At 31.5% G+C, this 26,122-nt stretch overlaps 5 protein-coding genes across 6 annotated transcripts; 2 read left to right on the plus strand and 3 right to left on the minus strand.

Annotated features, from left to right (window-relative positions):
* Nucleotides 1–9,199: 9,199 nt before the first annotated feature.
* On the plus strand, nt 9,200–10,718 carry LOC145741626 (protein THEM6-like). The gene is made up of 3 exons (XM_082559238.1): nt 9,200–9,486; nt 9,600–9,811; nt 9,888–10,718. Exons 1-3 carry the CDS (start codon nt 9,234–9,236, stop codon nt 10,140–10,142), a joined length of 720 nt encoding a protein of 239 aa, XP_082415364.1. The 5' UTR covers nt 9,200–9,233; the 3' UTR covers nt 10,143–10,718.
* Nucleotides 9,948–13,528, minus strand: LOC145741624 (actin-related protein 10-like). Of its 2 annotated transcripts, none has more exons than XM_082559237.1 (10): nt 13,306–13,528; nt 12,511–12,731; nt 12,232–12,384; nt 11,921–12,049; nt 11,790–11,846; nt 11,396–11,521; nt 11,232–11,331; nt 11,066–11,151; nt 10,858–10,989; nt 9,948–10,605 (listed from the first exon to the last, which is right to left on the minus strand). In XM_082559237.1, exons 1-10 carry the CDS (start codon nt 13,445–13,447, stop codon nt 10,447–10,449), a joined length of 1,305 nt encoding a protein of 434 aa, XP_082415363.1. In that variant the 5' UTR covers nt 13,448–13,528; the 3' UTR covers nt 9,948–10,446. The 2 variants fall into 2 exon arrangements, with proteins under 2 accessions (XP_082415363.1, XP_082415362.1); XM_082559236.1 differs by having other exon boundaries at nt 11,396–11,524.
* Nucleotides 13,529–13,926: 398 nt separating this feature from the next.
* On the minus strand, nt 13,927–17,403 carry LOC145742176 (tektin-like protein 1). The gene is made up of 7 exons (XM_082559955.1): nt 16,793–17,403; nt 16,040–16,144; nt 15,784–15,935; nt 15,379–15,522; nt 15,127–15,208; nt 14,738–14,947; nt 13,927–14,627 (listed from the first exon to the last, which is right to left on the minus strand). Exons 1-7 carry the CDS (start codon nt 17,183–17,185, stop codon nt 14,433–14,435), a joined length of 1,281 nt encoding a protein of 426 aa, XP_082416081.1. The 5' UTR covers nt 17,186–17,403; the 3' UTR covers nt 13,927–14,432.
* Nucleotides 17,404–17,797: 394 nt separating this feature from the next.
* LOC145742001 (outer dynein arm-docking complex subunit 3-like) lies at nt 17,798–21,285 on the plus strand. The gene is made up of 13 exons (XM_082559727.1): nt 17,798–18,018; nt 18,133–18,254; nt 18,359–18,463; nt 18,544–18,696; nt 18,833–18,937; nt 19,035–19,192; nt 19,269–19,356; nt 19,444–19,590; nt 19,797–19,957; nt 20,067–20,223; nt 20,299–20,454; nt 20,600–20,684; nt 20,809–21,285. The coding sequence occupies exons 1-13, from the start codon at nt 17,940–17,942 to the stop codon at nt 20,940–20,942; spliced, it is 1,650 nt and encodes a 549-aa protein (XP_082415853.1). The 5' UTR covers nt 17,798–17,939; the 3' UTR covers nt 20,943–21,285.
* Nucleotides 21,286–21,456: 171 nt separating this feature from the next.
* Nucleotides 21,457–26,108, minus strand: LOC145743206 (synaptotagmin-5-like). Its single transcript, XM_082561121.1, has 12 exons — nt 25,829–26,108; nt 25,592–25,677; nt 24,741–24,878; nt 24,311–24,399; nt 24,016–24,121; nt 23,698–23,840; nt 23,458–23,574; nt 23,195–23,359; nt 22,948–23,121; nt 22,666–22,783; nt 22,279–22,500; nt 21,457–21,899 (listed from the first exon to the last, which is right to left on the minus strand). The coding sequence occupies exons 1-12, from the start codon at nt 25,993–25,995 to the stop codon at nt 21,664–21,666; spliced, it is 1,761 nt and encodes a 586-aa protein (XP_082417247.1). The 5' UTR covers nt 25,996–26,108; the 3' UTR covers nt 21,457–21,663.
* Nucleotides 26,109–26,122: the final 14 nt, after the last annotated feature.

The following is a 26,122-nucleotide window of genomic DNA, read 5'->3' on the forward strand; positions in this document are numbered from 1 at the left end:
TTAAAGTGCTTGCCTTTCAATAAACTCGAAAACACAACTATCTGTAGTACAAAGGTTATCCTCACCACAACAAGTGTTCTAGAATCCACTACAGAAACATTTGAATCTACGACAATTGAGCTTGAAGGTTGCATCTACAATGGAGAACTTATGAAAGTAAACCAAGAGATAAAAGTAGATGAATGTATCATTATACGATGTGTACAATCAGGCACATATGAGGAAATTAATACATGCACCACCTTGGAAGAAAAAACTACTGAAAGCACCACGCAGTCGACAACCTTGTCTACCACTAATGGTGGTGAAGATACTACAACTCCAGAAGAACCTTTCTGTTCTGTTAATGGAATTAAGTTTGCGGTCGGTGTTGTGATCTCCGAAGGAAAATGTTACAAAGTTGTTTGTATTCGAAACAATGTATTCAAAAATGAAACTACTTGTACAACAAAAACACCAGTTATTGTAACAACCAAACCAATCAGTACTACTTCACCAATCATTGAATCTACAACTTCTGAATATGTTGAATCAACAACTACATCAAGTACGGACTCCTCTGCAACAACAGCTACCACATTATTTAATGGATGTTTATACAATGGCATTTTAATGGATGTGGACCAAGAATTTGAAATCGATGAATGTAATGTGGTAACTTGCACCGAACCAGGTGTTACAGTACAAACTTATGTATGTACGACAACTGCTGAAACATCTGAACCTACTACAACATCAGATGGATGTTTGTACTTGGGAGAAAGATATGAAGTAAATGATATTATTAAATCTGAGGAATGTTACATATTAAAGTGCTTGCCATTCAATAAACTCGAAAACACAACTATCTGTAGTACAAAGGTTATCCTCACCACAACAAGTGTTCAAGAATCCACTACAAAAACATCTGAACCTACGACAATTGAGCTTGAAGGTTGCATCTACAATGGAGAACTTATGAAAGTAAACCAAGAGATAAAAGTAGATGAATGTATCATTATACGATGTGTACAATCAGGCACATATGAGGAAATTAATACATGCACCACTTTGGAAGAAAAAACTACTGAAAGCACCACACAGTCGACAACCTTGTCTACCACTACTGGTGGTAAAGATAGTACAACTCCAGGAGAATCTTTCTGTTCTGTTAATGGAATTAAGTTTGCAGTCGGTGTTGTGATCTCCGAAGGAAAATGTTACAAAGTTGTTTGTATTCGAAACAATGTATTCAAAAATGAAACTACTTGTACAACAAAAACACCAGTTATTGTAACAACCAAACCAATCAGTACTACTTCACCAATCATTGAATCTACAACTTCTGAATATGTTGAATCAACAACTACTTCAAGTACGGACTCCTCTGCAACAACAGCTACCACATTATTTAATGGATGCTTATACAATGGCATTTTAATGGATGTGGACCAAGAATTTGAAATCGATGAATGTAATGTGGTGACTTGCACCGAACCAGGTGTTACAGTACAAACTTATGTATGTACGACAACTGCTGAAACATCTGAACCTACTACAACATCGGATGGATGTTTGTACTTGGGAGAAAGATACGAAGTAAATGATATTATTAAATCTGAGGAATGTTACATATTAAAGTGCTTGCCATTCAATAAACTCGAAAACACAACTATCTGTAGTACAAAGGTTATCCTCACCACAACAAGTGTTCAAGAATCCACTACAGAAACATCTGAATCTACGACAATTGAGCTTGAAGGTTGCATCTACAATGGAGAACTTATGAAAGTAAACCAAGAGATAAAAGTAGATGAATGTATCATTATACGATGTGTACAATCAGGCACATATGAGGAAATTAATACATGCACCACCTTGGAAGAAAAAACTACTGAAAGCACCACGCAGTCGACAACCTTGTCTACCACTAATGGTGGTGAAGATACTACAACTCCAGAAGAACCTTTCTGTTCTGTTAATGGAATTAAGTTTGCGGTCGGTGTTGTGATCTCCGAAGGAAAATGTTACAAAGTTGTTTGTATTCGAAACAATGTATTCAAAAATGAAACCACTTGTACAACTAGACCCCGAACAACAACACAAACTTATCGATCCACTACTAAACGAAGCGGATGTGTGTTTGACGGTAGATTGATGGAGCAAGGCCAAACTTGGGTAATTGATGAATGTTATTATGTAATATGTGAAGAGAATGGGCTGGCCAAACTCGTTTCTAATTGCCTTTCTTCTACTATATCTCCAACAAAACCCACCACATCTGTTCCAGGTAAACCTTTTATGGAATATGTAAAATAACAATAAGAACTTAAACCAAATTTAAAATAATTTTTTTAGAAACAACTCCTGTCAGTGGCTGCTTTTATGAAGGTTCTTACTTTCCAGTTGGAGGATACCGACCAGCTAATAAAGTAACAAATATTTTTATGTTTTGGCATAACAAACTGTTTGTAAAATTTTTCCCAAACATTTTTATTATTTAATAAATATTTAGTATAGCCTGTAAAATTGTAATAGCATTAAGATAATTTAAAACTAAAACTTATGGTACAGAGATGTGGTAACTGTACCTGTTTGGAGAGCAACTCTTGGTCATGTGACTTTACTAGCTGTGCTTCAGAGTGCATCATGTTTAGTGGAAATGCCTTTTCAACTTTTGACAACCTAACTTATAGTTATCAAATATGCTCTCACATTCTTTCAAAGGACTGTGTTAATCACACCTTTGAAATTATTGGTAAGTGGTTTAAATTTTTCTTGTGTTAATAATTTACTTTCATAAAGTCAATAATTTATAAAAATGTAGCATCATTGGATTGCACTGGGACAAACAAATTAGATCAATGCCGCAAATATCTCGAAATAACTACTGAGAACATACAAATTATGTTGTTGAATCGACCATATGTGAAAATTAATGGGAGAAATCACAGACTTCGATACCTGCCAAGTATTAGTCAAAACTTGCAAATGAATGGGTGTGTGTTATATTTAAATAAAAATATAGTTTCTTTTAGCATATATACTTGTGCTGCACAATAACTAACAGATTTTGTTTGTTAACATTTAGAATCAATGTAACTATTTCATATGTTGGAGGTGAAATAATTGTTGAAAGCACCAACTTCCAAGTATATTGGAAATACATTCAACAACAGGCTAGAGTAGTCGTTGGGAATGCTATGGAAGGTTTGACATTAATTTTAAATATTTATTTTTATTGTAATACTAGTAATTTCTGCAATAGCAAAGAAATAAGTTTTTTTATCTTTATTTGTTAAAACACAGTAAATATATTCAGGTAAGACTTGTGGACTTTGTTCAAACAATGACAACGATGTTCACAATGACCTGGAGTTGCCAAACCACCAAATTACCAACACAACCAAAGAGTTTGGAGATTCTTGGGCTGTAATGAATGAAGAGGAGTGTGTTAAAGATCTTAGTGATTGCACCGAAGAGAAATTTAACAGTTCCCAAACTACATGTGAAATTTTAATGTAAGTAATTTTAGACATAATGTAAGTAATTTTAGACACATAATGTAAGTAATTTTAGACACATAAATTTAATTCATAACTTTAAAAATAATTTTTAATAGGACTGATACATTTGAGATATGTCACGATGTTGTGCCAATAGATGATTTTATGCCAATCTGCATAGATGGAATGTGTGAATGCCTTAACAACAGCATTGATGCTGATGCTGAAAATAAATGTAAATGCGCTGCATTGGCAGAGTATGCAGAATTATGTCAACGTCTATTTGATCATCCTGTTTTAACATCATGGAGATATGAAACAAATTGCGGTTAATACACTTTTAACTTATGTTCACATTTAAACCATAAGCATAATGTTATTAACATTTCCACTTCTTTTTGCTTGCATTTTTATGTTAAAAGAAATGTATTTAAAATTAAATTTAAACTCATTAGAACCAAGATGTCCTCCAGACCAGATATGGAGGGAATGTGACAGTGCCTGTCCAAAAACTTGTCAAAACATGATGAACCCACAAGAACTTAAAAGAGAAGAATGTCAAAGGGAGTGTGTATCAGGTTGTTTCTGTCCCGAAGGAATGGTTTTGGATGGAGATCGTTGTAAATACCCAGAAGAATGCGATGAATGTAAGTAACACAACTTTTAACTTAATTGGTTACAAGAATAAGATTTGTGGTATTTCTTTGATGTTTTAAAATAAAGCATAACAAGTTTTTAAAAAAACAAATTTTACTAGGTACCTGTATTGGTTGGGGCGATCCTCATTATATGACTTATGACAACAAATATTATCCGTTCCAAGGAAACTGTACTTATGTGCTCTCTAGACCTATACACAATGAAGATTTTGAAGTTTTGGGATTTAATGAGCCTTGTACTGTAGATCCAGTGACCTCTTGTACGAAACTACTTAGTATTCGATTTAATGGACACATTGTGGAGCTTATGAGAGAACACAAGGTGCTAAAAATTAGGCACTAGCTAGCTTGCAATAGTAAATATTTTATAACATGATACTTAAGCATTTACATCGAGATTATTTGTTTGGATTTTCCAAATTTGTTTTTATAATTTTTTTAAATAATAAATAGGTAACCTTTGATGGAGAATATGTTAGTGTACCCTTTAACTCTCATGGATTTGAGGTTTCTTCCACTCTGTTTAAACTTATTTTAAACATCAAAGTAATTGGACTTTACGTTGAATTTGACGAAAGAAACCATGGATTCGCCATTAAAATTCCAATTCACAGCTACTTCAACAAAACTGAGGGTCTTTGTGGTAAGTTTTAAAATAATTTACATCAAATAGTTATGAAGCAAATGATTAAATTTAAAAACTTTTTTTTTAACAGGAAATTGTAACTACAATCCTGACGATGACACAATTCGAAGAGATGGCAATTTTACATTCAACACCACTGACTTTGCTTTTAGTTGGTTCGTAGAAGGAAACAGAGATGAAACTTGTAAACACAATACCACTGAATGTATTCCCGGGGAACCAGGGTGCTGTATTATTGGTTCTGATACTTCTATTTGTGATATCATGAAATCCAAAGCATTCCAGGTAAAAATATGCAAGAATAATTTAATTTAAAAACAAAATCTTAAATTTTAACTAAGTTTTGAAACTTAATGACACAAAAGCATAACTTTTAATAACATTTTAAAATTTGTGTTTATCACAAATTGTTTTTAAAATTACAAAACCTTTTTAGAAATGCCATTTGATCGTTGATCCAGAGGACTTTTTATCATCTTGTGTGTATGATGTTTGTTCTGGTGCTAGATCATGTGATGCCATAGCAGCATATGTAGAAGCTTGCAAGAAAAATGATATATGCATTGAATGGAGAACTGATGAATTGTGCTGTAAGTAGAAAAATAGTATAACTTATATCAATATATTGAAGCAGCTCTGCATTTGGCACTTGAACAGTGTTTTATGTTTATTGTTTTATTCTTTTAGCCTCAATGTGTGAAGATCCATTAGTTTACAATGAATGTGGACTCTCTTGTGCACAAAGATGTCCATTATTTAATCATTCCACTGAATGCAATATGAATGGAGGGTGCTTTTGCCCTGATGGCTTGTTCTTACGTAATGGATCTTGTGTTGGTCTTGAGGAATGCCGTAAGTTTAATTATCACACCTTAATTTTTACAAAGCATTGAATGAAATTGTGCACCTACAAAATCTTGTTAAACAAAATATATTTCTACCACGTTTAATATTTATAAGATTTAATCTATGAAAATACCAGTTCAAGTAAAAGTATTGCTTGTTTTATGTTACATTTTTATTTAACACAATTTTATGACAGCTATTTGCGTTGATTTCAATGGAGTTGAACGCAGTGCAAATGAAGAGTGGTATATGAAAGAAGGGGATCATTGTTCTCCAATTTGTCAATGTACTCCCGATGGGCATTTCACATGTCAGTCAGTTGGTTGTCCAATTTCTGTGGTAAGTTTAAACAACTTTATATGTCAATTTTAAATACTTCCTGTGGCAAATTGATTACAAACACAATTTGTTTGTCAAGGTTATATGTGCTGAAGGTGAAAAGATAATACATGTAAATGATTCAACTGGGTGTTGCCAATATCCAGTTTGTGTAATGTGTGACCCAGAAACCGATTGCAACAAACCAACTCCAAAGCCAATATGTGATGGTGCTGGAATGGTTGAAAGTGTACAAAACATTGAAGATTGTTGCTATACCTACCATTGCTGTATGTTTCAAAATATTAAAAAAACACAGTTTAAAAAAGTTGCATTAAATATCAGTTTTTATTAACATACAAAGAATATTAAACATAGGTTATAAATTACCCATCAGGGCATATATTTTATACATATTTCTGTGTTTAGCTTGCAACAAAACATTGTGTCCACCTGCTGAAGTACCAAAATGTGAAGAGGACAAGTTGGCTGTTAAACAGTTAATAAATGGTTCAGATTGTTGTTTTGAGTATGTTTGTGTCTGTCCAGAAACTTGCAGAAACAACACAATTCCAGAAATTATACCCTTCGGAATGAAAGTTGAAATTGAAAATGCTGGATGGTGTTGTCCAATAAGATACTTAGGTTAGATTTTTGTGATATTTATTTAAATAAACATCAAATATCTTTTTAACCTGAACTTGAATCTTGTTTTCCATACATTCATCTAACAAAAATAATTTTGTATTTAGTTTGTGATGATGAAAAGTGTGTTAATAAAGATGTGTTATGTATTGAGCCCATGGTACCGGTGACATATGCTGACCCAGAAAACAAATGTTGCAACCTAACACAATGTGGTAAATAAAAAATATAAGTTTTACCTGAATAGTTACAGTTAAAAAAATATATAAAAACCAAGGTTAATAATTGTATTTCCATTAATAGTTTGTGACGAAAGCCTTTGCCCAATTGTAATTCCGCCAGAATGTCCCGAATACCACCAAGCTATTTTGTCGAATCTTCCAGACGCTTGTTGTGAAAGTTATTCATGTGGTAAGTAAACTATTTTTTAAAACCCTTTTTAAATTTAACAACACAGTTATTGTTGCCCAAAACATTTTTAAATTTGACTTCGAATAACGTTCTATAAAAAGGTTTAAATCAATTTTGTTGTTTTAGTTTGTGATCTAAGTACATGTCCACCCCCATTAAACTGTAGCAACGAACATCAAGTTGTAGTTGAAGGTGAAATGCAACAATGCTGTGGACGTGAACAGAAATGTCAGTGTAAAGAATGCCCCCTTGTTCCTGAATGCGATTTGGTAAGATATAAAACATAACAAATAGATTACTATGCTTCATAACATATTACAAACCAGAGTAACACTGAATGTAAAGAAAGTTAAAGATTGTGATCTTAAATATCATAAAAAATAAATGTTAACTTTATTTGATATATTTTTTAGGGTGAGAGCGTTACTGTTATTGATCATGACGACATATGTGGATGTGATACATACAAATGTATCAGGGACAAATGTGTTGTGAACAACACTGAAGTCACGGTATTTATTTATCAATTGTGATTTTCTTCCAAAAAAAATATTTAATTGAAAACATTGTTTACATTGATCCAAATTGTGATTTTCATCCAAAAAAAATATTTAATTGAAAGCGTTTAAGTTTTACTCATAACAAATTGGTTGTTTAAAAGGTTGGTTCAGAATGGCAAGAAGGAGCTTGTACAACATGTAGGTGTCGAGCTACCGGTTCAGGCTTCCCATTTTCCTTGTGCTCAGAAAAGCTTTGCCCATTAACTGAAAACTGTCCAGAAGAGCATCGCGTTTGTAAGTCAATTTAACTTTATTAATATGTAAATTTTTGAATAAAAAAAATTATCAAATTAAAATTAGATCACTGAATTTAAATAAAAATTCTCCCGTTGTAAATTTTTTAATTTAATTTTTGTTTAAAGGGGATGAACATGGTTGTTGCTACAAGTGTGACTTACCTTTGACTGAATGTTCTCCACAAGTGGTAAAAACAATCCACTTGGAGGTGGACAATTGCATAAGTGACCTGGAAGTCAACGTGACAAGATGTGTTGGTGCATGTGAATCTAGCACAAAGTAATTTTTTACAATTACTTTAATTAACATTTTAACATATTGTGCTGTCTGATAAATAATTATTATTATTTTATCAGGTATTCTGTCGAGAGCAATTCAATAGAGAAACAATGTGGATGTTGTTCAGCCACTCGTATGGATCCTTCTATTATTTCTCTTAGATGTCCCGATGGTTCTGCGAGGTTCCATAATTTTGCAACAATCACAGAGTGTCTGTGTGAGTCCTCGCAATGCTCACCATAAAAACCAATTTTTTACAAGAAGAAACTGATGACGGACTGAAGGTAGTTGCAACATTTCACAATATACATTATTGCTGATTTGCTTGTAACTATGCTTTAACTTACTTGACCACGAGAACTGCATTTTTTATTTTATTTTTTTTAATCAAGTAGAAACTACACTAGGTAGTTTATAAAATTAATTAAAAGTTGTAGCAATAACTTTACCGTTACTCCGAATATACACAATGTAGTTTAAAATATAATTAAAATTGCATAATAAATGTGTTGAAAAATTATTTAAGATCAGTTTTAAACCGGACAACTTAAAAGTAATAAATCTATTAATCTCATATCTAACTACAACAAAAAAATAAATTTGTGCTTTGAGTACAAAAAAAAGTTATAACCAAATTAATTAACAAAAAACAATGTAATAAAAAAGCAAACATACATAACAATTCAATTGATAAATAAAATATAAAATACCTTTATAGAACTTCCAACTAGTCAGCTAATGAAATTGGAGCTTGTTAAACCATTTAAAACTACTACTACATTACTTAATTGACTTGCCAGCTGGTACAAATTAATGTCTCTTTGAAAAACTGATATTAGTTTATTGATCTATGTAAAACTTGTTTTAACTTGCAATCACGTGTTTCACAAAACAAAATCAAGGGGAATTCCCAAAAGAAATAAAAAATTAATATATTATAAATAAGACATAACCTACAAAACCATATTTAAAAATTTTATAAAAAAATAACATAATACGTATTTATAAATAATAATTCTTACAAAAATAAACATATATCGATATGCATGACTGATTTATTGACGTCATATTCATTCACATAAACAAACAGATTTACATAAACGCCCTAGAGCTTTAAAGTTTTTAACTTAACTGGGGTAAACAAAAAATGCAGGGCTACGAAGTCATACGAGCTCTTCCAATAATTGTTCTTTTGTGTGGAAGTTGCGTATTATATCAAATTTATGTTTACTGGTCGCTGGCTCTTTTTCTTAAAATTTTAGTTGCGTTTGTGATCTATATTAACGCCACCCTTTTCATCTATGTGGTAAGGTTGGCAACTTTGCTTGCTTTAACTGCAGTAAAGTCACTTTTGCGCACCCCAAACAAATCTGATTTTTTTAAAGAATCCAGTCACACAGGTAAAAAATTAATAAAGTACTAGTTTATTGACTTTGTACGAAAATATGTTATAGAAATTTAAGCGACGTCTATTTGTTTAATTATATTCATGGAGTTTAATTTTATTATTTAGCAATTGTGTTGCCTAATGACCTGGACCCCAACATGCATATGAACAATGCTCGATACCAAACTGAATTGGATTATGCACGTACTAAATTTTACATGAACTGTGGTATTGGTCAATACAGTTTTCGAACAAATAACACTTGTTACATGACAGCATGTACAATTAGATATAGAAGAGCACTAGCACCATTTCAAAGGTTTAAAATAATTACAAAAGTGAGTATTTGTATTTTTCTGCTAAAATTAATATTAAAATTGTTGTTAAAGGTGTATTATTTTGTTACTTTAACAGATTTCATATTGGGATGATGACAGCTTCTATTACGAACATCGATTCATATCACAACACAAGGATATTAAAGATTTTGTGTATTGTATTGTCTACGCAAAACTTAAAGTGTTAAAGGGGACAACAGATGAATATTTAAAAGGATTTTTAGAAGTAAACGAAGCACCGGAAAGATCTTCTTTGTCCGAGGAATGGGAACTTTTTATTAAATTTAATCAAACTTCTAGCACAAATTTAAGAAAAAACAAACAAACCTAATCTTTATTTTTGAATATGAGGAAAATTAATATTTTATTCAAATTGTATTATGTAAATATTAGGAAAATCTATACTTTATTTAAATTGTATTACAAGTATTATCTTAACTACATATGCATGCTAAACTATTAACAAAAATCATGCAATGACACCATAAAAAACCTAATTTAGTGTACATATTTATTAATATTCGATTTCTTTTAGAATGTAACCCGAACTTTGTCTTGAAGATTTTTCGTATCGTTCTTTTATATAAATATATATATGCAGGCTTTTAATGTGAAAGTAATTTTTTTAACCTAATTTAACTTGGATGTGTAGCACCTGTCAAACGATTTAATCTTGCTGGTGTAGACATTGAAAAGCCACGTGTTTTTTTACTTAAAGATGGGGTTGGTGGCTTAGGAGATTTTTCTGGAGGGGGCAAACCGTAAACACACCAATCTGGAATTTTCTTGCCATGCTGTAAAAATTTTTTTTTTCCTTTAAAACGTATTTGTTTTTGTTTCATGTAAACCTCACTTATTTTGTATGTGTGTTATGGTTGACAATACAAACTGTTTAGTTTTGGATAAAATCGAGCATATTTTAATTTAATCCCATAAAAATGGTTTTAAAGTAACCTTACAGAAGGTGCATTTAAGAATTTTTCTATTTCAAAAAACTACAACTTTTTATTTAACTTGAAACACACTCAAACCTTTAATTTCTGTACCTGTTCAAAATAATATTGAGTGACAGATCTTTGCTTAAACACATCCAGCGAAGCAAATATGGAAGCTCCTAACCATGAAACTAAATGAGCTGGAACTGGAGGATTATGAACTCGAAACTCTATTGCTGACAACTTTAAAATAAAAAAAATAAAAAACTAACATTGTTCATTAGCTTAATTAATTTTAGCAACAGTAAAATAAAAATACCATTTTATAGCGCTCCTCGCTTTTTATTAATTCTTTAATCTCGTATAATAATCGCTGTTTAAAGCCAGGAAGTAACGTTGTTCCACCTATAATTTAATTTTTGACATACCACTAAAACTTCAGTAAACCAAATATAACAAATTAATAGAAAAAATTAAAAGCATACCGGTAACAAGAAGGTTTTTACCAAGCTCTTTTCTAGAATCAATAGGTGCTAATAAAAGGGAGTCTAAAAGTAATGTTGCAACAGATGTACCATCATCATCCTTTTAAAATAAAAAATATATACTTATAGTTTGGCTAGGACGGCATAGTAAAAAGCTGTATTACCTCTTCAAACAGTACTTCGGGAGCCTTTTCTCGTGCAGTACCAGGAATTATTAAAAGGGTTGAACTGTCCAATGGATAGGTCATGTCTGGAGGTGGTTTTACAACATTTTCTGGAGACATCATTGTCTGCTTAAAGCAATAATACATTAGACAACAAAAATTAAATTAAAATTTTATTAGAAAAAAAAAATGTAATCTGATATGCTTGTATATCAATTTTCCAACATTTAACAAAAACTTATCTAGTTACAAAGTAATTCATAATTTCTTTGTTTTGACATTATAAAGACTAGTCACAAGCCAACATTTGGTACCTAACCAAAAACTTGTTGTTGCTAAATATGTTATGTTTTTGAGATACCTACTAACATGTTTTAAAATTGTAAACACTTACAGTTGCCTGCCGAATGCGTTTTGCTCTTTCATATTCACTGACAAAACATGCTTTGACCTAAAAATTCAAAAATCTAAATAATAAACAATAAACACAATTAACTGAACAGAAAAAAATTAAATAAAGCTGACCTTAATATCTTCCAAGACCTTTTCAGCAATCGGAACATTTGCTGGTTGCGGTGGCAAATAATTAACTTTTATTTTCCCCTTTTCTGTGATTTCTTTCTTTAGAGCCTCATGTACTAAACCACCTCCCAACTAAAAAATATTATAAAAATCAGATTTAACATTCTAACATTGTCGCCCAGTTTAGTTTTCACAACTAGATTTCTAATAAAACACAATGTCAAAATAAAGGATTACAATACATAGATATTAACAAATGTTTAAATATCCACACGATTAATATAATAATAGATAATTTTCTTTTTAGTCCTTACTGAAGCTGCTTGCCAAGCCCATAAGATGGTTGTGCCTTCAACAACAGGGACAGCAAGTGTTTCTGAGTAAGAACAATCTAAAACTAGAGCCGTTCCTGTAGCAACAGTAAAACAAGATAACAAGTGGTGAGGTGCAAACATTACTGAAGGAACCTTAATAATTAAAAATGCATATTTTAAAAATTGGTTAAAAGAAAAATCTTTATATCAATTTTCTATATTTTAAAGAATTAAACGTCCTTTGTAAAAAAATTTAAATTCCATGCATTTAAACCACACCTCAAAATTTTCAAACAAGATTGTTGCAATGTCCTGGCGAATTTGAGTTGGATTAAATAAAGATTCACAAATAATAACTCCCTGACCCAAAGGCTGAACATTTAAAGTTTTATAATATATTTTGTTAAAAAACTTTCTCAAGTTTGTTCGATTATCTTCGGTTTTGAGATGAGCAACTTGAGCTGAATTGTCATATTCAAAAAGATATACAGATGGACCACCTAAAATAACAAATACAGTTAGGAGATAAAATCAAAAATTTGTTTAAAAATAAAGACAAAAATGTAATTTTTAAGTGTTAGGATATATTATAATGTGTTACAGTCCAAAAAAATAGGTAAGTTGTAAAGGCGATATAATTGTGCATAAAACACATGAAATAGGGCAGCGGCACGCACAAGATTTTTTTTTTTTTATGCACGCCTAGAATTAGCGTTTTGCATGCCTGGTGTCTAAAAAATGTAAGTAAATACGCAACATAAATCACGCATGCATGCGTAGACCAAAAATTGTGTGCGCGTGCAAGCACGGCAACCCTATTTTTTACGATTGCACGCACGAAATCTCGTCGAAAACTGCCCTACTTTCCAGACTGGGGTTTGATGGTGTGTGTAAGCCCAGAGTTATATTTTTATAAATGCAATGCCCAAATGCTACAGAATGTTGATCTAATTGCCTAGTTAAGAATTAACAGAATAAGCTTTATAACTAAGTTATTTTGAGTTTACACGAATAATTTATTTTTATTTACTGGTTAAGTGATTAACACGTTTTTTATAATTTAAATATAAATACCAATTTCTTGAATAGTTGTTGGTATGATGGCTCTAGGTTCATGTTCACCAGCAATCCCCACTCTAGTGTAGCAATATCCAATGTCAATAACAACAGCTGGAAGAATCTTTTCAGCTTTTCCCAAAGCTTTGAAAGCAGACATGATTTAAACGTGACTTTCGCCGATCAAGAACTGTTGTTAAAGTTGTCTTTTAGAATGCGGAAAACCGGAATTACGATAACATTACGCAAACAAACGGGTCGCCTGAAAATGGAGGCACGGAAAATAAAGGAACCGGAAAATGAAGGAACGGAAAATGAAGGAACCGGAAAATGAAGGAACGGAAAATGAAGGGACCGGAAAATAAAGGAACGGAAAATGTTGTTATTGTGGCTAGCGAAAACATGCGTTGGAGAAACACATATTCAAATGTTATGAAACTTTTACTGATAAAATGCTCTGAATTTTGCATATTGTCTTGATGTTAATTTTATCTTTAAAAAACTTTAGAAGTAATAAACTAAGCTTTACATTACAAAGCTAACGTAAACGCATTTATCAAATAAAATCCCAACGTTTAAATCATAAATAGCTCACGTAATTTAAATCCTAGTACGACCAAAATACCTTAACTATTTAAGTGCTAAAAACTTTATTACGTGACACATCTTATTCATCATTTTAAATTAAATAATAATTTTTCACACAAAAATTAAACAACTACACAAATTAGTGCACAACACTAATAAATAGTGAGATTAATAACAAGACAGTTTAGGCAGAACAGATTCAAAACAATCTAGGCATTTCAATATTAGTTGTAGGTGCAGGAACTTTAAAGAACGTATATAAAATATTTTACAGGCTACACTAATTTAATTGATCTAACTAAGAATTTGGCAAAGTTTAAACAGATAGCAACCCTGTTGATAAAAATCTCTTTAGGTAAAACGCAGTGTATGTAAGTTATTTTAAACACATTTTCTAGTATTCTTATATAAATAGTAGGCTACACAAAAGCACATGCAATACAAAATTAGGGCATTTAAATATTACTAAAATAGGTATTTAAAATAATCAGTTGAATTGTAATGCAAAGTTGCAAATGTTTTTTATTAGTTATTTATATGTTTTGTTTCGGACTGATTTAGAGGTTGACATTATTTCCCTCCATTACCCAACGGTAGTTACTTCGGCGACGTCGTAGACGCACAATGGCACTGTCGATGCTGGATGCCACCCTTTTATCTCTAATGTCGTCTCCGAGTCTGAGTCGAGCCAAATGAAGAAGAGCAACATTACGACTAGTTGCTCTTAACGACTCAGAAAGTCCGACGTTTCCCTATTTTTCATTTAAAGAAAGTTGAAAAACGTTAATTAAAATATATTTAACTCCGTTATACCAAAATCTAAAAATAGTTTTGCAAAAACTTCTAAAACAAAAACTGTTACCTCAATTAAATTATGTGCTTCGGGAAGTTGAGTTCCCGGGTGTCGTTGATATATTTTAACAAGTGGTCTGTTCAGTCGCTCTCGTGTTGTTAAATCATTATAGTTAACAGGACCCAAAGTGTAACCTTGAGCCCGTTCAGTCTGGTCATAATGACGTTGTGAACGATGTATGGCAGCGCGATTTTCACCATTATTGACTTGCAAGTGTTGCTGAATTAAGTTAATAAATGTACATTAAAAGTTTATTACAACCACAAACAACTTTTCTGGGTATTTTAATAAAATAAGTTTCTAGTAAAACAACATAAAATTGGTGGGATGATTTAACTTAAAAGTTAAAAGTTTTCGCATTTATTCTATCATATATAACGACGTTTTTTAATATTTACCGTCAGAGTTACTGTTTCAGCAATTTTCTGCGTCATTCCATTGTTGACAGTCATGTGAGCCATCTTTTGTTCCGACTGGCATCTGCAAATAAATTAAATTTAACGAGCCTTTAAAGGGTTGATAAAAGAATGTTTGTTTTTTAACATTAAACCTGGGCCATTATTCGTGTTAAATTGATAAAATTTTTACTAACAAAAGCGTTAAAGGAAAAAAAAGAATTGTTTAATTGGTAGACTATTCTAAATTTTTACCTATCAATAACATCTCTAATTTCTCTTCGCAAAGCTGCAGAGCTTTGTCGAGCTTCGGATGCTGATTGGACAGCTTCCGCAGCTTCCGGAGTATACGGACCAATAGGATCTGGCTCTGGTGTTTCCGGCGGTTCGTACACGATACTACAAAAATAAAACACAATTTAATGTTATTTTATTTAAGTAATTCCTAAACTGACAACTTGTCTTTGCCGAATAGACAAAGCTAAAACATAGGCTTAGTTTCGAGTGCCCCAAATTAAGAGGCGTGCGAATACAGCGTGGCTGATTTCAAAGACAAAACGAAAACCGCATTATCAAGTTGAAGTCAAGTGCTGCCTTTCGATGCGACTAGCGTGGATTAGTGGCTGGTAACAGATACTTAACAAAGTAACGATTTATTACCCTGTAGAGTTGCGACCAGACGTATTTTGGGGTGGGATTGAGGTACGGCCAGATGCTGGTCTTGCTGACGACACTGCATGCGTGACGAGATCTAACACGCGATTGCGTTCTTGTAGAGTATCTGAGAGTCGTTTTCGAGCTCTTGCTAGCACCTTAAATAATATGTTTTACGTTAAAACTCATCTGTTCACTAAATAAATGCATAGGTATAGTCGATTTCAATTTATTTTAAATACAAAATTTGTTTCATGTTTACTTGTAATTGTTTTTGTGTAGCCCGTAGCTCCCCTTCTAACGTTCTTTTAATTCGTAATAATGTTAATCGTTCAGTGTTTAACAAATTATCCGCTCCATCCAATGCCTTCAAAATATAAATCATAAAATTGAATGCCTGTTTTTTAAATAGGTAATTAAAACGAATAAATATCAATCCATTTTTATAAATCAACCTGACGGAAAAAGAATGACCTCTAAAAGATTCTTTTTTAAAGTAAAAGACCTAAAACAATAAAACCACTCGGATAATATGACCGTTAAAGCTAAACACAATACATTATCATTTTAAATCAACAAAAAAACATGTAATTGAAAACGCTATACATACCAGACCAAATAAAACTACTTTTGGCTAACATAATATATGTCAATACGTTTTTAAATAACACCAATCCAGGGGTTTTAAATTTAATTATTTTCAAAATAAATAAACGTTTTTGTGTTTTTTTTTGTGACCACAACTGACTTTGGCTTAAATAAGTTTGCACAATACACGTTATAAAAGTTTCAAATAAAGGTTTAGCGTTTAAAAGTGATATATAGTTTACGTCATTGACGTAAATTATACTTAAAAAATTATGTATATGTGGCTTGGTAATTATTAACAAAGTTTTATTTGCGTTCAATACGTTGGTAGTGCAACAACAGGTGTATTTATAAATGCAAAAAACACTTTAACTACAAAACATTAAAATATATTTATTTTTTTAAATACTTAAAATAATTCACTTACTTTTTCCCTTGAAGGTCTGGAAGTTCGCACAAAAACACTTTGCTTATTAAGTAAGATGTCCTTCCTAATATGCTCAAGCGTTTTCTCCAAAGCTTCCTTTCCCCTTATTAATGACTTAATTTCTTCATTCGTGTCCAACAGATTATCCCGAAGTTTTACAACAACTAATCTTGTCAAACGAACGTAGCTATGCACTTTTGAGTTGCTTTGTTGTACTGAGTTATCTCTTAGAGTTGGAAGTGGATCTAGTTGTCTTCCCAAGTCGGTGCCCTTGTCGCTTTTTTGTATTACATTTTGTGAAACTTTTATGTTTTTTACAGTTGCATCTCGCCAGCAATCAGGGCCTATTGTTGCTGTAGCCAACGGTAGTGTTGCCCATGTTCCAGTTGCCATTTTTTTCAAGATATGAGATAGGTTAGCTTATAAATTATTCTTTTGGCTTTGGTTGCTTCTTAAAATTTGTTTCGTTTAAAATAAACGGCGTTTACTTTTTCCAACAAACATACAATTTGGTACAATAAATTTTACGTGATGAACTGTCAGACTGTATTATGACTTGCGGATAAAAATTCCTAATCTAATGCGGCAGTAAGCTAGCTTTTTAACCTAGCCATTCTGTGAATAAAACAATAAATAACTTTTAAGTAAAAAGTCGGTTATACAACAGCTTTTATTTTTACTACCTAAAAAAAAGCGTTGAGCTGATATAATACTTTTTCAATCTTGTTAAAAATAATTTTGGCGTCGTGTGTGGTTGCTTAGTAACGTTCTCTTGACGCGCATCAATGCTTTTACATCTATTTGACGTTTGAATAATTAAATTTAAATAAAAATAAAATAAACAAGTTTTGAAAAAATAATATTTATGGAAATTTTTAAGAATGATTTTAATAAATTCAAATTTTTGTTTAGTTTGGTAAATAAAGTGGCAACACGCAATTACGTAGGCTGACAGTCGCGTAGCAACAAACAACTAACTGCGTTTAGTATTTTTTAGTATCTGAAGCAAAAGACAAATGCTTTAAAAAAAGAATATTTCACGCTTTAGTATTTTGTCCTGAAAAAACTTTGTACATATATTTAAAAATATATATTTTTTAGAGGCTTCGAATTTTAACTAAGTTGCTGTGATTGTATAAACAGCACAATGCCTGTTTCTACGGAAATGCATAAGCCTCCAATTCAGGAACAAATAACTGAAATTACTAAGAAAATTCAACTTTTAGGTTTGCTATAATCTGCATATGATATTTTTAATTTTGACTTTTTAAAAATTTGTATTTTGACTAAATACTTTAACTGCTGCATAAATAGCTTATTCATTATCATTTTGCCAACAGAGGGCGATAGAAAAGCTTATTATGAAAGCTCACAATGGTCAATTAAGAAAAACCGAGACATCATCTCTCGGATGCGTACTGAGAACAAAAGTCTTCACAAGGATTTGGCAGATGTTTTAGCTGTAAGTTTACTCTAATGATAATTAAATTTATACTGCTTTATATTTTTTTCTATTATGCAAAGGTTACATTTTTTTGTAACTATCAAATCTATTTTACTTGACAGGGAGATGATAGAGTTATAGATCAAGCTTTTCATGGACGCCATGTTGAAAGAGCTGCACTCAGAAATAAGACTGGAAAAATGGCACTATCAGTTGTTGATCAAAAGGTTCAACTTTTACAGTTTTCTTATTTTTGTTTTGTCATTTTTTTTGTTAAAAACAATCGATAGCTAAGATTTCTTTTTAGGTGTGTGACAACAAAAAAAGATTAAATGCGTTACGCTCCACCACTGATGGATACCGCAAGAAAGTAGCTGAGCTTGAGACGCAACATGCACAGATGCTTAAAGATGCATCAGCTGCTGTAGAAATGGATAAGGGAGAAAGTGATGCTGCTCAGGTAATATAACAAATTATAAAAAATTTCAAAATAACTTATAACAAAAGGTATTAAAAAAACATTATATCCATTTTTAGGTTTGGGTTGTATAATTTATTACAGTGCTTTCTGATAAATTTATTTTTTTGTTTCACAGCATCTCAGGCAATTGGAAAATCGTTTAGACAAAGCTAGACTAAAGTGCCAAGAGGCGGAACATATAAGCAAAGTCTATGAAAAAATTAAAGCTCATTTACAACAAGTAGGTTATGATAGATTTTCTATTGCAATTCAAAATCATTTAACTAATATACATTTAAGTATTTCAGTCTGAAATGCAAAGATACTTTTCATTGTAGGAAAGTTTAACTTTTCATAATCAACTTGACCAACAAGAAGCAGATATTTTGAAGACTCGCCAAGAACTTCTTGATGTTCAACTGATGTACACTGATGCACAAGTGGCTAGAGATGACGCCAAGGAAGAACTTGCTCGTCATGAGGAAATAGTTTACAGGTAAGCACATATTATTTTTTTTTATTTTAATAAATTGTTTTTTTTGTTTGGTTAATCTAATATTAATAATTTTTAGGGAAAGAAAAGAAAGGGAAATTTCTCTGGATCAACTTAAAACTCAGGCAGAAGAGAAGAAGGCTCACCATGAGAGAGTAGAAAGAAGAGTAAGTGCTTAAAATAATTAAACCGAGAAATCGTTTAGTGATAAAAAGAGTAAATGTAACCTAGTCATAAAATGATGTTATATAAAGTTGCAGAGAGCTGCATTGCAAGAACAAGAGCTTGGCCAAGAGGGAACCAAACCACTGCTCAGTGAAGAAGAACAAGAAAGGAAGATCACATCTTATGAAGAAGCATTCCTGAGAATCAAGGAGGCTACTGGAGTGTCTGGAACCCAGGTCATCAATTTTATTCTAGATTACAAATTAGATATTGTTTTTTGTCTACTCTAAAATAGAGAGTATATATACAAAATACATAATATATATACAAAATACATAAAAAGTTTTTGCCTATACTAATATAAAGTACATAAAAATTTAACATCATGTTTTACTGAACAACGCAGCACACTGTTTTTAAACAAAAAGTTTTGATTTTCTAGGAGGTTGTGGAAAGATTTAGGACCCAGGGAGACACACAACATCACCTTGATGATCTCAAACAGGATAACCTCAAACAGTTGCAGAGATTACAAGAAGAGAAGTTGAAATTGCAACAAGAATTTGAGGAAATGAAATACTCTGGAGAGGCTAAACTATCGAGGTATGTAAAACATTTTATTACACGAATTGGGTTGGTACAAGTTTCTATAATACCAAAGTACAAACACACAGTATTGTATATGATTAAAATGCAATTTTATGTAAAAAAGTGGACAGAGAATGTTGGAAGAATTTGAACAACATTTGAACGAGCAAGAACAGAGAAGAGATGAGGCAGCCGACAAGTTGGAAAGAGCGAGTCATGTGCTTGTAAGCGTAAAAGCTGGAGTCGAACATCTTGCTGATAAACTACAACACTTAAAGATGGTATAAACTTTTTAATATTAAGCAATAACTTTTATAAATTATTTCAAAAAATATAAGTTTTATTTTTTGTTGCAGATGAAGAGCCATGTTCCGACTGCTCATCTTTCTCCCTCCTCCGACGAGTTTGTTCTCGATCTTCTTTCTGTCTCAGAGGAAAAACTTCTTAAACTTCTGGAGGATCTTGATGGCAGAGAACTGATTGAAATCCTCCGACAAATGGAAGAGGAAGAGGTAATTTTAATTTTTCCAAGTGTAACCCTTTTTTGTTAAATTTCTTCTTATTTTTTATTGCCTTCTAATCTTTTTTTAATAAAACAATAATAGCTTAAATTTTTCACGCTTAACTTACGACAAACCTAATTTGTTTTAAATTCAGTTCCATTCAAGTATTGAAAACAAGTTACCTTCTTACAACGTGAGAATTCCACTACCGGCCACCCAAAAACACGACGCTTATGAAGGTCAGCCTTTAAAACTTTTTTTAATTTAAATAAACCACACTTAGTAAACTGTATAAATTTAGGTTAGGTAGTATTTTATGTTGTTAAAAAAATATCATAATAAAACTAATGTATGATGTCACAGACGATGAAGAGAGCGGAGATGACGACAACTCAGCCCCCACTCGCGCCGATCTGAAACGTCGATCTCAGGCGATTATTGATTCGAAAATGAAGAAGGGTCGAAGTCGACCAAGAAAGAAGAAGGGGGGCAAATAGTTTTAGTAAAAAATTGGTGGCGACTTTTTTGTCGTAGTGGCGCTTTAATCTTCATGTATATATTTAGTCTTAACCCCCTTTTTATTCTTAAATCGCTCGTTTTTTTCAGCATTTTTGCGCCTACTGGTAATCTAACTAATTTTTATTGTTAAAAATCGAATTGGAATATTTAAAATTATATCGGTTTTTAGGTTAGTTTTTAAAGGCTTGGGTAAAGATCTAAACACTTTAACTTTTGAAGTATAAATATATATATTTTTTGTTTTGTTTTTCTTTGAATGTAAACAAAATATAAGCGTTTACTTACTTTTTTGTGCTAATAAACAAAACTTTTTTACAGCTTGTTAAATAATTGTAAAAATTTAAGATAACAAAAAAATGGTCTATAGCCCAAAATATATATTTAAAAGACGAAATAACCTCAACAAAACAAAAAAATGAAAAAGAAAGCTATCAAGTTGTTGGTAAATCTTACCAAAAACTTTAGTTTACTTTTATAGCAATGTATGTTTAAATTTTGTTTGACTAAATAATACGAAACATTTTTAATGCTGATATTCTAGTATATTCTATACTCATGTTAGGTTATAAGACAAATCACTTTTTATTTAAACGCAATATTACGAACTAACAAAATGCACGGAATGGAAGGACACCTCAAGCACAGCACATACCTATATCTACACTCTTGACTTTAGTATATAGCAATATAAAGTCTATACTACGTTATCGATCTTCTTAACGTTGGGCTCGACGCCGTTGTCAGATGTTTTAATTTACCAAGTTTTATTACCCCCAACGATGTTCTTCGCTCCCTTGGAGCTGAATTTTGATCGCTTGGATCTAACGAGTCCACATCTGGCGGCGGTTTTAAACAGTGCCACCTTGCGACTGGTTTATTTGAGGTTTGAGCGAGCATTTCGTTCCAATGTGCGCGATCGTTTGCATCTTCTACGTCTGCGCAAAAATAATAATAAGCCCTTTAAAATAAATTCTTAGTAATACAAAGTAACATACACTAAAAGGTGCTTAAAATTACTATACTTTAAATAACAATTTAAATTTCACCCACTCTAAATATTAAAAATTGTAAATTTGTAGTTCCTACTCATTTATTATTCAGAGATGTCCTAAATTCTAACTACGACCATGTTAATTTCTAAATTTATCCATTTAGCCTAAAACTATTCAAATTTTAAAAGAGACAAAACCAAGACTATTTCAATCGCTTAAAAAATCTCTTGGGATTAAGTAATGATAAGATTTTAAACACACATGTACATATATTATACTATGGCGATATGGTAATTTAATTCTAATAAAATGCTATAATTACCAGGCCCCAATTCCAACTGCCCCAGGTATTCGTTAACGCCAAATTTCAAGTCATGCACTAGAAAGCAAATCATACTAGCGTCGCACGCTTGTATAACTTCGAGTGGTACGTTAAATATTAATGCCTGATTAAACACGGGATGGGACTCGCTGTGATTTATCGAAGTCTTTTTCTTTTTAATGCGTTGCCTGCCTTTGTATAAACAGACTTTGACATATGGATCTGAAATCAATAATATTGGTGTTATTAAAAATATCGTAAAAGTAGTTTTCATTATTAATTTATTTTGGATCTCGCCATATCATATAAGTCTATTAATATCCCGTCATTTAATTTTAAAATAAAAACGCTTGGCAACCTAATTATTAATATTTAATTAAAATGAACCTGGAATTCCCATGCGGGCATCCTTTAGGTTTCGAGCCTTCTGAATTGCAACCGTGAGTTTTTCTGCACTTTTTAGGTACGAGAGAGAAATCATAAGGTCGCCATGTTTACCAGCAACCTACACAATTTTATCCTTGTGAATGTATAGTAGTAATTAAAAACCTAAAGCCTTTCCAATTAAGGTTAATACTGAAGAATAGTTTTTCGTATTTGTATTAAATTTTGCTACTCAAAATCGATATTTTGGTTGTACATTAACTAGTATTGTTTATTGTTTTTTACCGCTTTATCGTTGCCACGTGTTTTGTTTGGCGGAAGTGAATTAATATGACGCCATAAATCGATATGTGACGTCATAATGAAGTCGATTTCTTTCAGTTTAATTTCCATTATTCCAATGCATTCGTCGCGCGAAAATTGATCAAAATCATAAGTTTTTACTTGCAATGTTTTCTCCTTTAATAAAATATAAAGTAAAAAATAAAACCTTTGATTGGAATTTTAATAAACTAAACAAAGTTCCTAAAACCTTCAATACATCCGATGCAACACTGAATGAAAAAGATTCTTCAAATTCGGGATCAGAAGTTCTTCGATGAACTCTGCTCTTCCTTGGATTTGAACCCGGAGCCAATGCCACTGTGCAATAGGGATCATTGGTTCCACTAAAATCTTGATTTTGTAAATTTCTAGCCTAGGAAAAAAAGAATAAAGTAAAGAGAAAGTAGAGAGATTTAGATAGATTAGGTATTTCATTTTCTATTATAGATCTGTTTGCATATAATTTTTCACCTGTATAATTTTGACCTTTAAAACTTCAAGTTCTGTATTATAATTTAAGGAGAAATGTAGCATCGGTAAATCATCGTCGGGATCTGAACCGATACTAGACATTTTTGATGCTTGCAGCTAAAAAAGAACATAAATTCTCTTATACTTAACATGCTAAGTAATTATTTATGAAACAAGTATAGAGTAATCACCCCACACTATAAGTTTTTTTAAAAAGATTTCAAATGTTTACTACTCTACCTTGTATAATCTTGGATTTATGTCGTTTAGAAATATTGGACTTTGCATTGAGCTCCTTCTGCGTCCGGACGCTGGAGGTGGATTGATCATAAGACCATCCGACATGTTGCTGTCGGCGGAGGTACGATGTATGGGCGAATAAGCTAAAACAGAATATACAATAACTATGAACTAAAGTATTTTTGAACATTTAATATAAATACAACAATTGCTTTAGTATAGTAGTGGCTAAATTTTTAATCGAAATTAAAAATGATATAAGCCTGTTACAAACTAATGAAATCTCCATTTTTGCATTTTATTGACATATCTTTTTACCTGAAAATGAACCTGGCTTTTCTTCAATCGGTGTTAATTTACCCGAGAGGCTTAATCCCGACGGTGTTAATCTATCAGACGGTATATTGCTTTGCAGAGACATATCCTTGTTAGAAAAAAGACGGTGTTAATCTATCAGACGGTATATTGCTTTGCAGAGACATATCCTTGTTTAATTTAATTATAGCCTATAAACAATTATATTTTTTTTTGGCTGCGATCGATAAAATATTTAATTTAAAATAATGATTTTGTTTTTATATATTGTTTCAATTTTGCTGTGATTGCAATTTACCTGATCAATTGATTGCAGATTTAGCGTTAGATTGTTTTCCGATGCTAACATGCCATTAACCGTCACAGAAGGTCTTCTATCGTATTTACCTAAACCAAAAATACGGGAGAAAACTATTGTTAAATTACGTCACATAGCTATTAATATTTAAACATTTAAAATTTGGTTAAAACTAGGCCGCTTATCTATTTTTTTCAAAACAAACTTACGTATAAAATATTTATTAAGCTAAATATGAACATGCCAATCTCTGTCTTTAAATAGTTTTTTTAATCAAGTTTGCTGGTATAGCTCCTAAACGCAAATTCTTCTACCTAAACCTTAAATTCAAACTGCACTGTATGTAAGTTGGACCAGTACTATAAGTAAGTAATAATGTCAAATAATGGTGAATCGTTTGAATAATTTATTAATATAGTTAACGCTTTACCTTCAGTTTCGTAGCGTTGTAGCCTACGTTTTCCAGTAGAGTAGCCACTGCTACATGATTGACCGATTGGAGCATAGTGTGCCATTGTTGGTTGAACGATTGGGTTTTCAACAAATAATTCAGGCTCAGAGTGACATTCTTAATACAACAAAACAAATACTGTTCATTAAACTGTTGGTCTGTTTAAACTTTTAATATATAAGTAATAACGAGGCCAATAGCTTACTTTACTTTTGCATATGCTACACGAAGGTATAATCGTATTTTTCAACACATTATAATTTAAACAATATATAATGTTACTTAGAAATAATTAAATTATTTTTGAAAGTGTAGAAGGTACTTATTAAGTTGCAGCAAAAGAACTACAAATTTTAATTCAAAGTGAAAACATTTTAGAGTATTATTAAACTTCATAAATTTTTCAAAAAACGTATAATGATCATAGAGATTTATTTTAGTGTTTACCTGTTTTGTAATGCTAAACCACAAACCTTAATCCTTAGTAAAATTATTTTTAAATATATATCAAACCTAATAAATAATTAATACCCGAAATTAATTTCTAATGATCAGGTAGATTTATTTTTATGTTTATCTATTTATAAATTCACTTTATTCATTTTTTAAAAATAAAAAACAAAACTATCAAAAATAAAATAAAAATTAAAATAGTGTATCTCTTTGTTTAATGGTTTGTTAGGCTAAGATTTTTTCATGTAAGTTATCAGTAGTGTATACATGCTTTCCGTATGTTTTTCCATCGTAAATATTGGTTTAATTTTGGTGGCAAATATTGTATTAACCAACATTACAAGACAACATACCCAAGTAATAACAATCAAGTATACCTCGAGTAGGGGAACTGGGTGACGAAGTTTCGTTATCCGAACTCTGATTACTTTTTCTTCTTTTTTGGCTTAAATCGATAGTAAACCTTTAAAACATATAACACATAAGCTTTTTTGAAAAAAATGCTAAAAAAACGTTACGTAAACGTAAAAGCCTAACTTTAAACATTTTATTAATTTTGAACATGTAACCAAAGTTTTAAATTTTAATAAACACGTAAAATAGTATTAGCTAACCTTTTTTTATCAGTTGCAATTAATAAAGTGTCTTCATGATCCTTTACGAAACAAAGTTTCCGATTTTGATAGCAATAGCAAATACAGCAGCATATTACAACTGATGACACTATTGGCATAGCAATATATAATGCCAGTTCGTGAGTAGGTATAGTAACTGCGTCCATAATCGCCAAATCACTATCTCTTAGCTTACTAACCTAAGCAAAATGGTTTAGGTATTTTCTATACATTGTACTGGTACCATTTAGTATTTGTGATCTGCAAACATTAACCTACAGAATCGGTCTAAAA

Source organism: Corella eumyota, chromosome 2, assembly GCF_963082875.1.
Source record: "Corella eumyota chromosome 2, kaCorEumy4.1, whole genome shotgun sequence".
NCBI classification, from domain to species: domain Eukaryota; kingdom Metazoa; phylum Chordata; class Ascidiacea; order Phlebobranchia; family Corellidae; genus Corella; species Corella eumyota.

Coding starts and splice junctions, on each gene's coding strand:
- LOC145741626 (XM_082559238.1), top strand. CDS start 9,234: ATGCAGGGCTACGAAGTCATACGAGCTCTTCCAATAATTGTTCTTTTG. Junction 9,487..9,599: donor TAAAGAATCCAGTCACACAG/GTAAAAAATTAA, acceptor TTTATTATTTAG/CAATTGTGTTGCCTAATGAC. Junction 9,812..9,887: donor GGTTTAAAATAATTACAAAA/GTGAGTATTTGT, acceptor TTACTTTAACAG/ATTTCATATTGGGATGATGA.
- LOC145741624 (XM_082559236.1), bottom strand. CDS start 13,447: ATGTCTGCTTTCAAAGCTTTGGGAAAAGCTGAAAAGATTCTTCCAGCT. Junction 11,525..11,789: donor AACGCATTCGGCAGGCAACT/GTAAGTGTTTAC, acceptor TATTGCTTTAAG/CAGACAATGATGTCTCCAGA. Junction 10,990..11,065: donor GCGAGGAGCGCTATAAAATG/GTATTTTTATTT, acceptor TTTATTTTAAAG/TTGTCAGCAATAGAGTTTCG.
- LOC145742176 (XM_082559955.1), bottom strand. CDS start 17,185: ATGGCAACTGGAACATGGGCAACACTACCGTTGGCTACAGCAACAATA. Junction 15,209..15,378: donor ATTAGAGATGTTATTGATAG/GTAAAAATTTAG, acceptor ATTTATTTGCAG/ATGCCAGTCGGAACAAAAGA. Junction 14,948..15,126: donor CTGAAACAGTAACTCTGACG/GTAAATATTAAA, acceptor AACTTAATTCAG/CAACACTTGCAAGTCAATAA.
- LOC145742001 (XM_082559727.1), top strand. CDS start 17,940: ATGCCTGTTTCTACGGAAATGCATAAGCCTCCAATTCAGGAACAAATA. Junction 18,464..18,543: donor TATCAGTTGTTGATCAAAAG/GTTCAACTTTTA, acceptor ATTTCTTTTTAG/GTGTGTGACAACAAAAAAAG. Junction 18,938..19,034: donor TTAAAGCTCATTTACAACAA/GTAGGTTATGAT, acceptor TTTTCATTGTAG/GAAAGTTTAACTTTTCATAA.
- LOC145743206 (XM_082561121.1), bottom strand. CDS start 25,995: ATGGACGCAGTTACTATACCTACTCACGAACTGGCATTATATATTGCT. Junction 24,122..24,310: donor ATCTGCAATCAATTGATCAG/GTAAATTGCAAT, acceptor TTTTCTAACAAG/GATATGTCTCTGCAAAGCAA. Junction 23,360..23,457: donor TAAAGGTCAAAATTATACAG/GTGAAAAATTAT, acceptor TTTTTTTCCTAG/GCTAGAAATTTACAAAATCA.